We start from the raw sequence: 13,745 nt of genomic DNA, 5'->3' as shown, positions 1-13,745 counted from the left end.
TTGGTTTAGGGGCTTTTCCTTCTATGGAAGTGGTGGGCGGGGTTGTCTGCGTCATTCTCCACGGTCGCATCCCATTGGTCGTCGAGCACTAAGCTGTAAACTGTGACCGCGGAGACTGAGGCGCGTTGATGATAAACCGCTGAAACTCAAACACATTATTAATATCGAGTCAGTTGTGTTATGTAACGCTAATAGACCTTATTCAGAGCAGAGCCAGACTGTGAGGGATAGACTTGGCAAAAAAGCTGTATAATGCTCCTAGTTCAGTTATTTTCCACAGCTCATGTTGTCTGGAGTTTTTTTTTTTTTTTTTTCGTCTATTTACATTTCTCGAAAATATATTTTTTGCAGCGTTTCGTCAGCAAAACAATCCAAAAGCACATTAACTAACAGTTTAACCCGCTGAAGAGATTCATGTCTATCCCTCAAAGCATCGCTTTCATTCCCGTTACTAAACTAAAGATGGCGCTGCTGTGAATAAGGTCTGTGTGCGGCCTTAAAGTGATAGTTCCCACAAAAACATTTTTGATGTCATCATTTACTTTCCCTCAAGCTGTTCCAACCCTGTATGATTTTCTTTCTTCAACTGAACACAAATTAAGATATTTTGAACAAAGCCTGTCACCAAACAGTTGATGCACCCCACTGACTTTCATGGGGAAAAAATACCAGGGAAGTCAATGGGAACCAAAAACGGTTTGGTTACTGACGACATTCTTCAAAATATCTTCTTCTGTGTTCATCAAAAATATACAAATACATTTCACATCAAACAGAAGTGGAGGACACAATCATGCTGCGGATAATAGACACACGAGGCTCGTTCACACCAACACGGGAACGGGACTTAAGTCATAAATTTGACTTTTTATGTCATAATTACTCATTTTTAATCTCATAAATATTACTTAGTATGTCAATTTAAAATTTTCCATCTCATTAATATGAATTAGTATGTCATAATTCTGATTTACAAAAGCATGTAGTTTTCCAGCAGCTGAAGACAACAAACATGAGAAATACACTCACGGCATTCTGATAAAACAAATCAGATATATTTCTTTAAATATTGTGAGTTTATAGCTTCATAAAACATATTAAGACACAGTTGATGGGGACATGTACATGTACACTGTATTTACTAACTCAAGTGCTTTTTTTATTTTTATTTTTACAATTTTCTTATAAAGAATCCAGACCGATGAACTCGTGAGCAACACCAAAGTACAGTATTTCACATTAGCTCAAGTGTCTATTCCCTGATAAAGCCGGATCACCTCCTTCAGTTAGGCAGATTAGGTTTATTGTAACACACATTTCTTAATGACAATCCAATCATGCCTATAAATAGATTTAATGTGTCAGATCAACTGATGTCATTATAGTCAATATAAACAAAAACGATTCTTGATCGTTAACCACACATAGTGTCCACATAATGTCCAGAAGTGCTTGTGTGATGATGATGATGATGATGATGATGATGATGATGATGAAGGTGCCTATTTGCCATAGCGATCGTCACACCTGCAGCAGATACACACCGTAAATGGATCATTTAAAAAATAAAATAAACCAAATTTGTGCACATCAATATTGTGTTAATAATCTTGAATCAGAATAAGTTCCTCTTGCAGCATCTCTTCTCTTCTCTGATGATGTGGGCGGGGCAACCTGTCACTCACATGAGATCAGCCAATAGCAAACCACAACCATCCAATCAGTTCCCCACAGACACAATCGAGCCCCGCCCACATGTGTTCTCGTTCCTGAAGCGTTTCACTCGGATATTCGACACAACAGAGAAGAAGACTGACTTCACCAAGTCCACATCTTTTTCTCTCTGTTTAGTCTTCAGTCCACACTGAGACGGCGTAACTAAGCTTTTTACTAAACGCTCTCCAAAGTGGATACATTTGTAAATTGTAGTGTGGACTGTCAAATCTGAGGAGTTTCAAAATTATGATGTAAGTTTAGTCATGTGACGCATATTATACCAATATATAATTTATAGCGGTATTGTGCCGTTCACTCTCACACTGATGCTAAAGATATGTTCCCTCACACACTCTTCATATCACAGTCCTGCACACACGACAGAAAACACACTCAAGAAACACACACACAGCAAACGCTAGTGTGGACGGAGAGCGTTTTTAAAGGAAAACACTGTTTGCAAATGAATCCGGATGAATGTAGACGTAGATGATGGTGAGAGAGTCACCTGACACCAGCGGCGTCTCAATCCCGGAGTTTTCTCCCTCTCCGTCTCCTCCTGCGCTTTCCCTTCCGTCTCCGTTTGCTGAGGAACAACATTCTCAGAGTTGGTTTTCTGTGTCATTTAGATGCAAGAAAATAAATCAAGGAATTAATACTCACTGTTGATTCCTCAAGTGGTGTCGCCTGGGCCTGAAGGACAAAGAGTGAGTTAGAGGAATAGATGAAGAGCAGAGGAGTGAAGCGGCGGATGAGCGGATCATACCTGCACTCACAGCTCTGGTGTTCCTGGAAGGACAGAAGCACATAATCCCTGCTCCTCTCCGCTGGAGTGATCCTCAGCAGCTGATGGAGAACACACACACACACACACACACACACACACACACACACACACAGAGACACAAGTAGGAGATTTAACTTTCAAACATAAAGTAATAGTTCTTTTCCACTTGAACCAGCTATTATAATATATGATATTATATATTATATTTAATATTATATCACACCCTAACTTGTGCAAAGGACGCCAGTGAGTCTGCAGTCCATATTAAAAGTTAGCTAGACAGTCAAAACTACGTCGACGCAAAACTACAGGTTCACAATACAACTACGATTAGCGGAAACGGCTTACCGGAAAACTAACACACTATATTTTAAAAATAGCGGCGCCGGCTCTTGAGTGAAAAACAGATGTATAAGCTTTTCACTTTTATTTTGCCTCTGTCTCTACATTTTCGGAGTGTACTGGACTATATCGTGTCTATAGTTAACCTACTCATAGCCGGACTATATCGGGTCTATAGTTAACCTACTCATAGCTGGACTATATCGTGTCTATAGTTAACCTACTCATAGCCGGACTATATCAGGTCTATAGTTAACCTACTCATAGCTGGACTATATCGGGTCTATAGTAAACCTACTCATAGCCGGACTATATCGGGTCTATAGTTAACCTACTCATAGCCGGACTATATCGGGTCTATAGATAACCTACTCATAGCCGGACTATATCAGGTCTATAGTTAACCTACTCATAGCCGGACTATATCGGGTCTATAGATAACCTACTCATAGCCGGACTATATCGGGTCTATAGTTAACCTACTCATAGCTGGAATATATCGGGTCTATAGTTAACCTACTCATAGCCGGACTATATCGGGTCTATAGTTAACCTACTCATAGCCGGACTATATCGGGTCTATAGTTAACCTACTCATAGCTGGACTATATCGGGTCTATAGTAAACCTACTCATAGCCGGACTATATCGGGTCTATAGATAACCTACTCATAGCCGGACTATATCAGGTCTATAGTTAACCTACTCCTAGCCGGACTATATCGGGTCTATAGTTAACCTACTCATAGCCGGACTATATCGGGTCTATAGTTAACCTACTCATAGCTGGACTATATCGGGTCTATAGTTAACCTACTCATAGCCGGACTATATCGGGTCTATAGTTAACCTACTCATAGCCGGACTATATCGGGTCTATAGTTAACCTACTCATAGCTGGACTATATCGGGTCTATAGTAAACCTACTCATAGCCGGACTATATCGGGTCTATAGATAACCTACTCATAGCCGGACTATATCAGGTCTATAGTTAACCTACTCCTAGCCGGACTATATCGGGTCTATAGTTAACCTACTCATAGCCGGACTATATCGGGTCTATAGTTAACCTACTCATAGCTGGACTATATCGGGTCTATAGATAACCTACTCATAGCCGGACTATATCGGGTCTATAGTTAACCTACTCATAGCCGGACTATATCGGGTCTATAGTAAACCTAGTCATAGCCGGACTATATCAGGTCTATAGTTAACCTACTCATAGCCGGACTATATCGGGTCTATAGTTAACCTACTCATAGCCGGACTATATCGGGTCTATAGTTAACCTACTCATAGCCGGACTATATCGGGTCTATAGATAACCTACTCCTAGCCGGACTATATCGGGTCTATAGTTAACCTACTCCTAGCCGGACTATATCGGGTCTATAGTTAACCTACTCATAGCCGGACTATATCAGGTCTATAGTTAACCTACTCATAGCCGGACTATATCGGGTCTATAGATAACCTACTCATAGCCGGACTATATCGGGTCTATAGTTAACCTACTCATAGCCGGACTATATCGGGTCTATAGTTAACCTACTCATAGCCGGACTATATCAGGTCTATAGTTAACCTACTCATAGCCGGACTATATCGGGTCTATAGATAACCTACTCATAGCCGGACTATATCGGGTCTATAGTTAACCTACTCATAGCCGGACTATATCGGGTCTATAGTTAACCTACTCATAGCCGGACTATATCGGGTCTATAGTTAACCTACTCATAGCCGGACTATATCGGGTCTATAGATAACCTACTCATAGCCGGACTATATCGTGTCTATAGTTAACCTACTCATAGCTGGACTATATCAGGTCTATAGTTAACCTACTCATAGCCGGACTATATCGGGTCTATAGTTAACCTACTCATAGCCGGACTATATCGGGTCTATAGTTAATCTAGATGGAGAAATGATGGCTATTGCTTGCTGGGAGGTCTTGCCTGGATGGTGAGGTTGCGCGTGCGGATGGGGAAGCAGGCCAGCTTCTCGTCGTTGCAGCAGCCGGAGCAGCGCAGCAATGGGACGCAGCCGGGACTGTACATGTGCTCCACGCCTCCGGGATACTCCTGATCCACCTCCACCATCCTCTCCGTGGAGTGACACAGACTGCGACTCCAGGCCTCCGGGAACAGCATCACTGCAACACAAACATCAGCACTCACTACGACTGCTCACTACGACCGCTCACTACGACCGCACACTACGACCGCACACTACAACAACTGCTCACTGAAGAATATCTGAAGTAAAATACCAAATATTACATGAAAAACTAACTGAAGCTTAAATTAGAATTAATGAAATAAATAAAAATTCAAACTGACACTAAAGCTTAATAGCATTTTTTTAATTATAAAAATGATAAAAGCACCTAAAATTTAATACAAATGTATAAAAACTAAAGTATATGAATAATAGTATAACAACGTAAAATTATTTTACCTTTGGAGTGGGAATTGGCCAGAATAGTAGAAACCTGTTTAAAGAAAAACGTCATTAATAATACAAATAAAGTGGTGACACTTAACGTTGATTAATGCATTAACTAACATTAACAATAAGAAATGAGTATTCAAGTATTAACATTGTAACAAATTCAATTATTATCAACAAATTAGTAATGTATGTGTTATGACTGCTCCGAGACACGAAGATTGAACCAAACGCAGCTTTATTAAATAAGGGTAATCCAAACTCGTAATCCAGTAAACAGGCAGTGGTCAAGGCAGGCAGCAATAAACAGAGTCCAATAAACAATCCAGATAGGGGCAGGCAGAACAGAATCAGAAACGTTAAACAGTCCAGGGTCAAAAACAGAAAACAAACACGGGAAAACCGCTCAGAAATGCAGACTAACAGTACAACAAGACTTCACGATGAGTGAATGTGAAAACCAGGTATTTATGGTGTGAAACAAGGTGATGAGGAACAGGTGAAAGAGATGAGTGCTGATGAGTCCGGGCAGTGCGTTATGGGAAATGTAGTGTTTGAAGGAGTGATCACAGTCTAGTGTGGAGTGGCCTCTGGTCGCTCTCGAAGGCACTCCAGCTGGTGACCGTTACATAGGACAGCCCCCCCCCCCGTCCCCCCCCCCCCCCCCCCGTCCCCCCCCCCCCCCCCCCAACAAGCGGAAATGATAAATCACGTTTAAAATTTGTGCTGGCTACTGTATACAGGCCACCAGGGCACCATACAGACTTTATCAAAGAATTTGCTGACTTTCTATCAGAGTTAGTATTGACTGCAGATAAAGTACTAATTGTTGGTGATTTTAATATACACATCGATAATGAAAAAGCTGCATTGGGATTGGCATTTAAAGACATTCTTAACTCAATTGGAGTTAGACAACACGTGTCAGGACCTACTCATCGTCGTAATCATACTCTAGATCTAATATTATCACATGGAATAGATGTTGATGCCGTTGAAATTCTGCAGCAGAGCGATGACATCTCAGACCATTGTCTAGTCTCGTGTAAACTTCATTTAGCCAAGGCTGCAAAGCCGACTCCGTGTTTCAAATATGTTAGACCTATCACTTCTGCCACTAAAGATTGCTTTATTAATAATCTTCCTGATCAGTTTCATCATCTCAGCATCCCAGATAGCTTAGAAGAAAGAAACTTTTAACTCTCTCTTTTCCAGCACTTTAGACACAGTTGCTCCTTTGCGCTTAAAGAAGATTAAAGAAAATAGTCCAACGCCGTGGTACAACGAGCACACTCGGGCCCTTAAGAGAGCAGCCAGAAAAATGGAGTGCGACTGGAAGAAAACAAAACTAGAGGTATTTCGCATTTCATGGAAAGAGAGCTCGATTGCATACAGAGAGGCTTTAAAAGCTGCTAGATCTGCTTATTTTTCAACACTATTAGAAGAAAATAAACATAATCCTAGGTATTTATTTGAAACAGTGGCTAAACTAACGAAAAAGAAAGAGGAGAGGAAGAATTTTGTAAACTCGTTAAATCATCTAAATCTACAACATGTATGTTAGACCCTATACCGACTAAGCTACTGAAAGAGATGCTTCCAGAGGTCATAGATCCTCTTCTTAATATCATTAATTCGTCTTTGTCTCTAGGATATGTACCAAAAAACTTTAAGCTGGCTATGATTAAACCGCTTGTTAAAAAAACGCAAATTGATCCTACAGAATTAGTCAATTACAGGCCGATCTTGAATCTACCTTTTCTGTCAAAGATATTAGAAAAGGCAGTATCCTCACAACTGTGTTCCTTTTTAGAAAGAAATGATATCTGTGAGGATTTCCAGTCCGGATTTAGACCGTACCATAGTACTGAGACTGCTCTCGTTAGAGTCACAAATGATTTGCTCTTATCATCCGATCGTGGTTGTGTCTCTCTATTAGTGTTACTCGATCTTAGTGCTGCATTTGACACCATTGACCACAACATTCTTTTAGACTCGAACACTATGTTGGCATTAGTGGAATTGCACTAGCATGGTTTAAATCATACTTATCTGACCGTTATCAGTTTGTAGCAGTAAATGAAGAGATGTCTCATCGATCACAAGTTCAGTATGGCGTACCACAACTATACTTTCAGTATACATTTAGTTTTTGTTGGTCTTACATGTTGATTTATTATTTGGTCTATTTATAGTGTATGTTATAATACCTGTTGTTTGTCCTGTTTGTAATACTCCTATTTTTCTTTTTCTTTTTCATGCTTGAATTACTTTGCACATTTGAGCTGGGGAAACACGGGGTGTGTGTGTGTGTGCTCTTTGATACCGATCTTTCATTTGAAAGTCACGTGTCTAGTATCTGTAAAACCGCATTTTTCCATCTTTCCATTCTACGTCATATGCTCTCATTGACAAATGCGGAACAATTAGTTCATGCGTTCATGACCTCAAATTATTGCAATGCTCTACTGGGTGGTTGCCCTGCACACTTAATAACTGTTGTAACTATTTGTAATGTATTTTATTTCTAAAGTGCAGTGTTATTTTACATTTGATAACAGTTTCTGTACCTGAAAATCTTAAAACACTGTTTATTTCAATCTTATATTTGTTCAGTTGTATTTATTTGTTGCAATTGCTAATTTTTTAATTGTTCTTTTTTAATTACGGAGTGTTTATTGTCTTTAATAATGCTTGAAGTTTATATAGTTGTTCTTCTATGGTGTTTTTAAACCACAGGCAAACTTGTGTAAGTGTTCTTTAACCTGTTGATTTCTGCTCATAATATTCAGACACAATTAAAGGTTTTGCAATAAGACTAAGGGCCCTATCTTGCACCCAGCGCAATTGACTTTGTACATGACACATGTCTGTAAACTAGGGAATGAACTTGCGCTCCCGGGGGCGGTTCAGGGAAAAGAGGAGGCGTGATCCAGCACAAACGTTCCCTGGTGCTATTTTGCAGTTTCAGAAAACAATTCCGCCACTGACCAGGAGAAACCTCGTCTAAAGTCAGTGCCGCGTTCAGATGCTATTTTAAGGGCGCATGCTTGGCCATAATGTAGCGTGAGCACAACACACACACACTTTGATTCTCTCATCTACACAGAAGCAGCAGTTTTCATTTTTAGAAAACCATACATTATTACAAGGAAAAATATTAACACACGAGGGAAATCATTGTTGTGTCCATGAAGATGTGAAAAATAGGCATACATCTAGCTTACACATTTACCCAAATTATCATACGCCTGTTTAACCGAAGCTAATCTGGGTGTTTCTCCATCCCCAATGTCACTTCTCTGTGTTTTACGGCCCTGACGAGAACGTCGGTCTCCTCGGCTGTGAACCGCTCCTGGCAAATCCGCCGTTATAATAGCGATCCGCCATGGAACAAGCGCGCCTGCTCTTAAAGGGAATGTGAGATGACGCTCTGATTGGTTTATTTAACGTTACGCCCAAACCACACCTATGAGTAATGAAGCGACTTCAGACCAACACATTTCAGATTTGCGTCGGGCGCAAGAGTCATTTATCCTGCCGGTATAAGAGCAACAGCGCCCGAGACCCGCCCACAAAGTTACTTGCGTTTCAGATCGTTAAAATAGGGCCCAATAAGTTTTTTTTTACTTTATTGGAATCGAAATTAGGAATCAATAAGAATCGGAATCGATAATCAGAATTGAAATCGGAATCGTTAAAATTCAAACGATACCCAGCCCTAAAAATGATCATTGACTAATATTTAAAAATATTGTAAAAGTATTATTCACTGTTTGTTCATGTTAACTAATGTGACTTACAAATGAAGCCTTATTATAAACTAGCACATTTCATACAAAAAATTCTGCTCAAAAGGTTTTATAATAAAAAAATAAAAGATAAAACAAAACAGTCATCATTCACAACAAGAAATAAAGCGTGGCATTAAATGAAAAAGAAAAGCTAGTGTTTGTAAGTGTTTGTTGTTCCCAAGACATGTGACCTCTCTGCTTTATTCTTCTCTCACCAGTTTCTGACTCGGGCGTAGAACTGGGTCTGTCTCCGCACAGAGGGGTTATTTTTATGTTTGTGTGCTCCGGGAAAGGCACGTCCCGCAGGAGCCGCAGATGAGACCGTCCCGTTGTGTTTGTGCGCTGGACCGCACCTGGCGGACGGGCCCTGGATGTGCGTCAGGGCGAGCTGGACCGTAATTAGGGAACACGGGTCTCAGATCTCGGCGAGAGAGGGACGAGAGGGGCGCAAACTAACTTTAGCCAGGAGACGTGCAGTAATGAAGCTTTCATCGCTCACTCACGCTGTCCCACACCATTAAACAATCATCGATAATCTTCACGCAGCTCTTTTCCATGCAGCACGTCGAGTCTCCTTCATTTATACAGCGCTTTAACAATATAGAGTTTCACAGCAGCTTTACAGTGATAACAGGAGATTACAGTAACAGAGAGTGTTTAGGCTTTACAGCAGATCTAGAATAAAGTTATTGTCCAGATAAAGTTAGTTTGATTGATTCACTTACGTTGTAAAGATCATTAGTTATTAACTTAGGGGCCGCTAACACACACCGCTCTCACAGGAAACAGAAACTTTTAATGTGTTCTGGCCGTTCATTCACACAACAGTGTTCGGAGCTCGAGAACACACACTCTGGAGCTCGAGAACACACACTCTGGAGCTCGAGAACACACACTCTGGAGCTCGAGAACACACTGGAGCCCGAGAACACACTGGAGCCCGAGAACACACTGGAGCCCGAGAACACACACTCTGGAGCTCGAGAACACACACTCTGGAGCTCGAGAACACACACACTGGAGCCCGAGAACACACACTCTGAAACAGGATCCAAGGTGCAAGTTCTGGAAAATGTTGAAACACGTGATCATCTCTGTGTAAACTTCAAAAACGTGGATCTGAAAGCGCTGACGGCGTGCACATGCGTATCACGTGTTTAGTCTATGCACGTTTTAATATACAGTATGTGTGTGCAGGCGTGTGTCTTTCTTGACAAAATGACATCGCCAAACTTGTCCGGCCTGCATAAAAAACTATTTCTAGCCGTTTTCCGTGGATCCATGCGAACCGGAATCATTTTGATAATGTGAAGGAAAGGAGGCCTATCATTCACGGTGACAACACTTATTCAAATTAGTGTCACATTGATGCAACCAGAAGCCTGGCTAACTAATGAACATTCTTCAACGTTTCTCGTCATCAACTCAGTTAACATTCATCAAGTAGAGATAACATCATAAGGATGTTTGTTTTCAGAACGTTTCCTCTCAAGTGAAAACATGGAAAGGGCCGCTTCACACAGAAGCACTGCTGACACACGAGACGCAGGATTGCAGAGCCGGTCGAGAGGAAAAACGTATTTTACTTGAACTAGTTTTAACTCGAGCGGCGCGTGTTTATAATGGCGTGTCACGAGACGCGAGCTCAGTGGCTAAAGACGTCCGTCTAGTGCGTCTACATTGAAGAACAATGAGCGAACGGCCCCTAAAGACGTTTCTCTCAACATCACGAGAACGCATATCTAATACACATACGTTATAAGAATATTCTATTGATGTTGTTTTGAAGAACTGTTTATCTTAACATTAACATAACCTTTACCAAACATTAATGGAAGTTGTATTTCATATCTTCATCCAAACGGAAAGGAATAAAGACTTAATGTGAGTCTGTTCCTCATGCGATGTCAGAAGACAAACGTCAGGGCTTCTTTAAGTCATGCACACAAACACAAAAGTTTCCTGCATGTGATTAGTATTTTTGTCTCGGTTTGCATTAAAGATATCTAAAAATACTCAAATTTAGATACATTTACCCATTGTTTTCTGAAATAAATCATCAAAATGCTTAAACAAGAAAAATACTTTCCAATGGGGTGAAAAACATTATTTAATTCACAGTGAAAACAAGTTTATTTTTCTGACCACATTGGCAGATATTTGTTCTTGTTTTAAACTCAAAACTCACTTCATTTCTCAGGAAACACTTAATATCTTCATTGTGCTTCTCTAGTAAATGCATCTTGATTTAAGAATGTTTAGATATTTGTGCTGGAAAACGAGACAGAAACACTGAGGAAGAACATCATGTTTTTTGATGCAACATAAATGATGACATGATGATTTCCATCTGCAGATTATGGACTACAAACCCCAAACACAGAAACTACAGATGCACATTAGCGGACCGTCTGGATCCAAGCTGGTCTGAAGAGTCTAGATCCGTCAGATCCTCTTCTTATAAATGACAGGCCTCTAATATAAAGACTATACCCAGATAACACTACGTCTGCAAGATGTCTGTTAAAGATCACTTCATCTGGAAAGCATCTGCTGTTTACTAACATCTGATAGACATCTTTAAGATGTCAGTTTAACATACATTCTAAATCATTACATCTTAAAGACATCTTCTAAACGTCTATTTGACATCTGACAGGAAACATCCTATAGACGTATTCCAGATGAGCAAACACTTAAAAGTGCGTCTTCCAGACGTAAACACGCACATCAAATAGACGTCTCTGTGATGTATGTGTGCTATCTGGGTATCGTTCTAAAAGGTTTTTTTATTTATTTATTTAATCCACAGCGATGCCACAAAAGAACCACTTTAAGAACCTTTCAGTGATCGGTTCGTGCTTGTCTTAGTGTAAAGAACATTTTAATAATCTAAAGAACCTTTTTTCACCGTAACGAGCGACGGGATGGTTCTTCATAGAACCATCAATGCCAATAAATAGGCTAATCTTTATTTTTTTATTTTATTGTTGTGTATAGTTTAATGGACAGCACTGCCAGAGAATCCAGTGCTTCAAGATAATGTGTTTAGTTAACTCACTTACATGTTCTTTTTGTAAACCCGTTGCCTTAAAATTATAAAGTAAATAAACGCAATGCTTAATAGACAATAAGAAATCTAGTTTTTTAATAATTAACATGACAATTCCACATTACTTAATTTTTTCAATTAAGCATGAAGTTTATTTACTTAATAATTTTAAGGCAATAGGTTTCCTCAGTTTGTTTTAGTTAAGTCAAATGATCCCTTTTGGAAATGCAACGTTGACCGATTAGAACTATTATGCAGTCCAGCAACACTGATGAGGATCACTGCTAAAGCTTTCAGATTTGAAGCATCCAGTTTAACACTGAGATCTCCTTCTGTTATTGCTATTTGGCAGGTTCACTTACATAAACTCATGAAGCAGAATTATTCCTTACAATAAAGTTTATCATAAATGTATCATCTCCTGAATAGCAGTTACTTTAAATTATGATAACTTGATATTAGCCATCACTGACAAACATAACCAAAGCAGTGACATTTATTTGCAGACATTAAGCATTAAACACACTTGAAGCATCTTAAACTGTTTAAAGGATCATGTGACCCTGAATCATTATAAAGTAAAGATCATGTTCCATGAAGATATTTTGTAAATTTGTAAATTTACATAAATGGACAACTTTAAAGGTGATTTTCTCAATGTTTAGATTTATTTTTGCACCCTCAGATTCCAGATCTTCAATAGTTGTGTCTCAGCCAAATATTGTCCTATCCTAACAAACCACACATCACTGGAAAGCTTTTCTTCAGACCGTCTACATCTCAGTTTCAAAAGATTGACCCTTGTGACTGGTTTTGTGGTCCAGTGTCACATTAATGTAAGTCAGTTGACTTGAATAACTGTAGTTAAGTTTAGTAAGGGCCATCGCAGTTACCTGAAGAAGAGGGATGTAGAGCAGGAACGCGGAGAGCTGCGACACACCGATGCATCTCTTCATGTCGAGCGCGCGGAGAATGAGCCGGAGCCACACGCCAGCCGCACCCGAGCCACACCGCATCTTACTGGATCATACACTGGACAATCGTTTAATTACATACCGCACAAATAATCTCAGCAACTCCTTAAAATAATCTACAGGTGCTTAAAAATCCCAAACGGCGTTTTCCTTTTGCCAAAAGTTTCACCGTTCCCGGTCTTTGTTTGGGGTGTTCATGCACTCTCTGCGTGAGTAGCCTAATGCCGCAGAACTGGGTCATCACAGGCTGGCGTGTGAACGCTGTTTCACTCATACAACACGATCTCAAGTGCGTGTCTATACCACGAATTCTAGTTCTCGTGCCATTTATACGCCCAAACTGTTTTTCTCCGTGCATATGCACTGTAAATCCCTTGGGTAGCCCTTAAGAAAATTAACCATGTTTTTTTTTTTGTAGTGACTATGGTTTAACTATGGTTTTTGTAGTAAAACCATAGTAACTACTAATGAACCATGGTTTTACTCCAATAACCATGGTTTTTGTAGTAAAACCATAGTAACTACAAAATTAACCATGGTTTTTACTACACTCTCAGAAAAAAGTACAAATATGGATACTCGTAGCCGTGCTCTATTGCTGTATATCAGCACGGCTGTGATT

General features: G+C 39.9%; 1 protein-coding gene across 1 annotated transcript; it reads right to left on the bottom strand.

Moving 5' to 3' along the window:
* Positions 1 to 862: 862 nt before the first annotated feature.
* On the bottom strand, positions 863 to 13,362 carry pgfa (placental growth factor a). The gene is made up of 7 exons (XM_079889172.1): positions 13,043 to 13,362; positions 5,313 to 5,346; positions 4,811 to 5,007; positions 2,483 to 2,562; positions 2,380 to 2,409; positions 2,225 to 2,302; positions 863 to 1,527 (listed from the first exon to the last, which is right to left on the bottom strand). The coding sequence occupies exons 1-6, from the start codon at positions 13,163 to 13,165 to the stop codon at positions 2,242 to 2,244; spliced, it is 525 nt and encodes a 174-aa protein (XP_079745298.1). The 5' UTR covers positions 13,166 to 13,362; the 3' UTR covers positions 863 to 1,527; positions 2,225 to 2,241.
* Between the last annotated feature and the right edge of the window lie 383 nt (positions 13,363 to 13,745).

The sequence above is a fragment of the Squalius cephalus genome, assembly GCF_949319135.1.
Source record: "Squalius cephalus genome assembly, chromosome: 12".
Taxonomy (NCBI): Eukaryota; Metazoa; Chordata; class Actinopteri; order Cypriniformes; family Leuciscidae; genus Squalius; species Squalius cephalus.
This window is presented reverse-complemented; position numbering and strand designations above follow the sequence as displayed.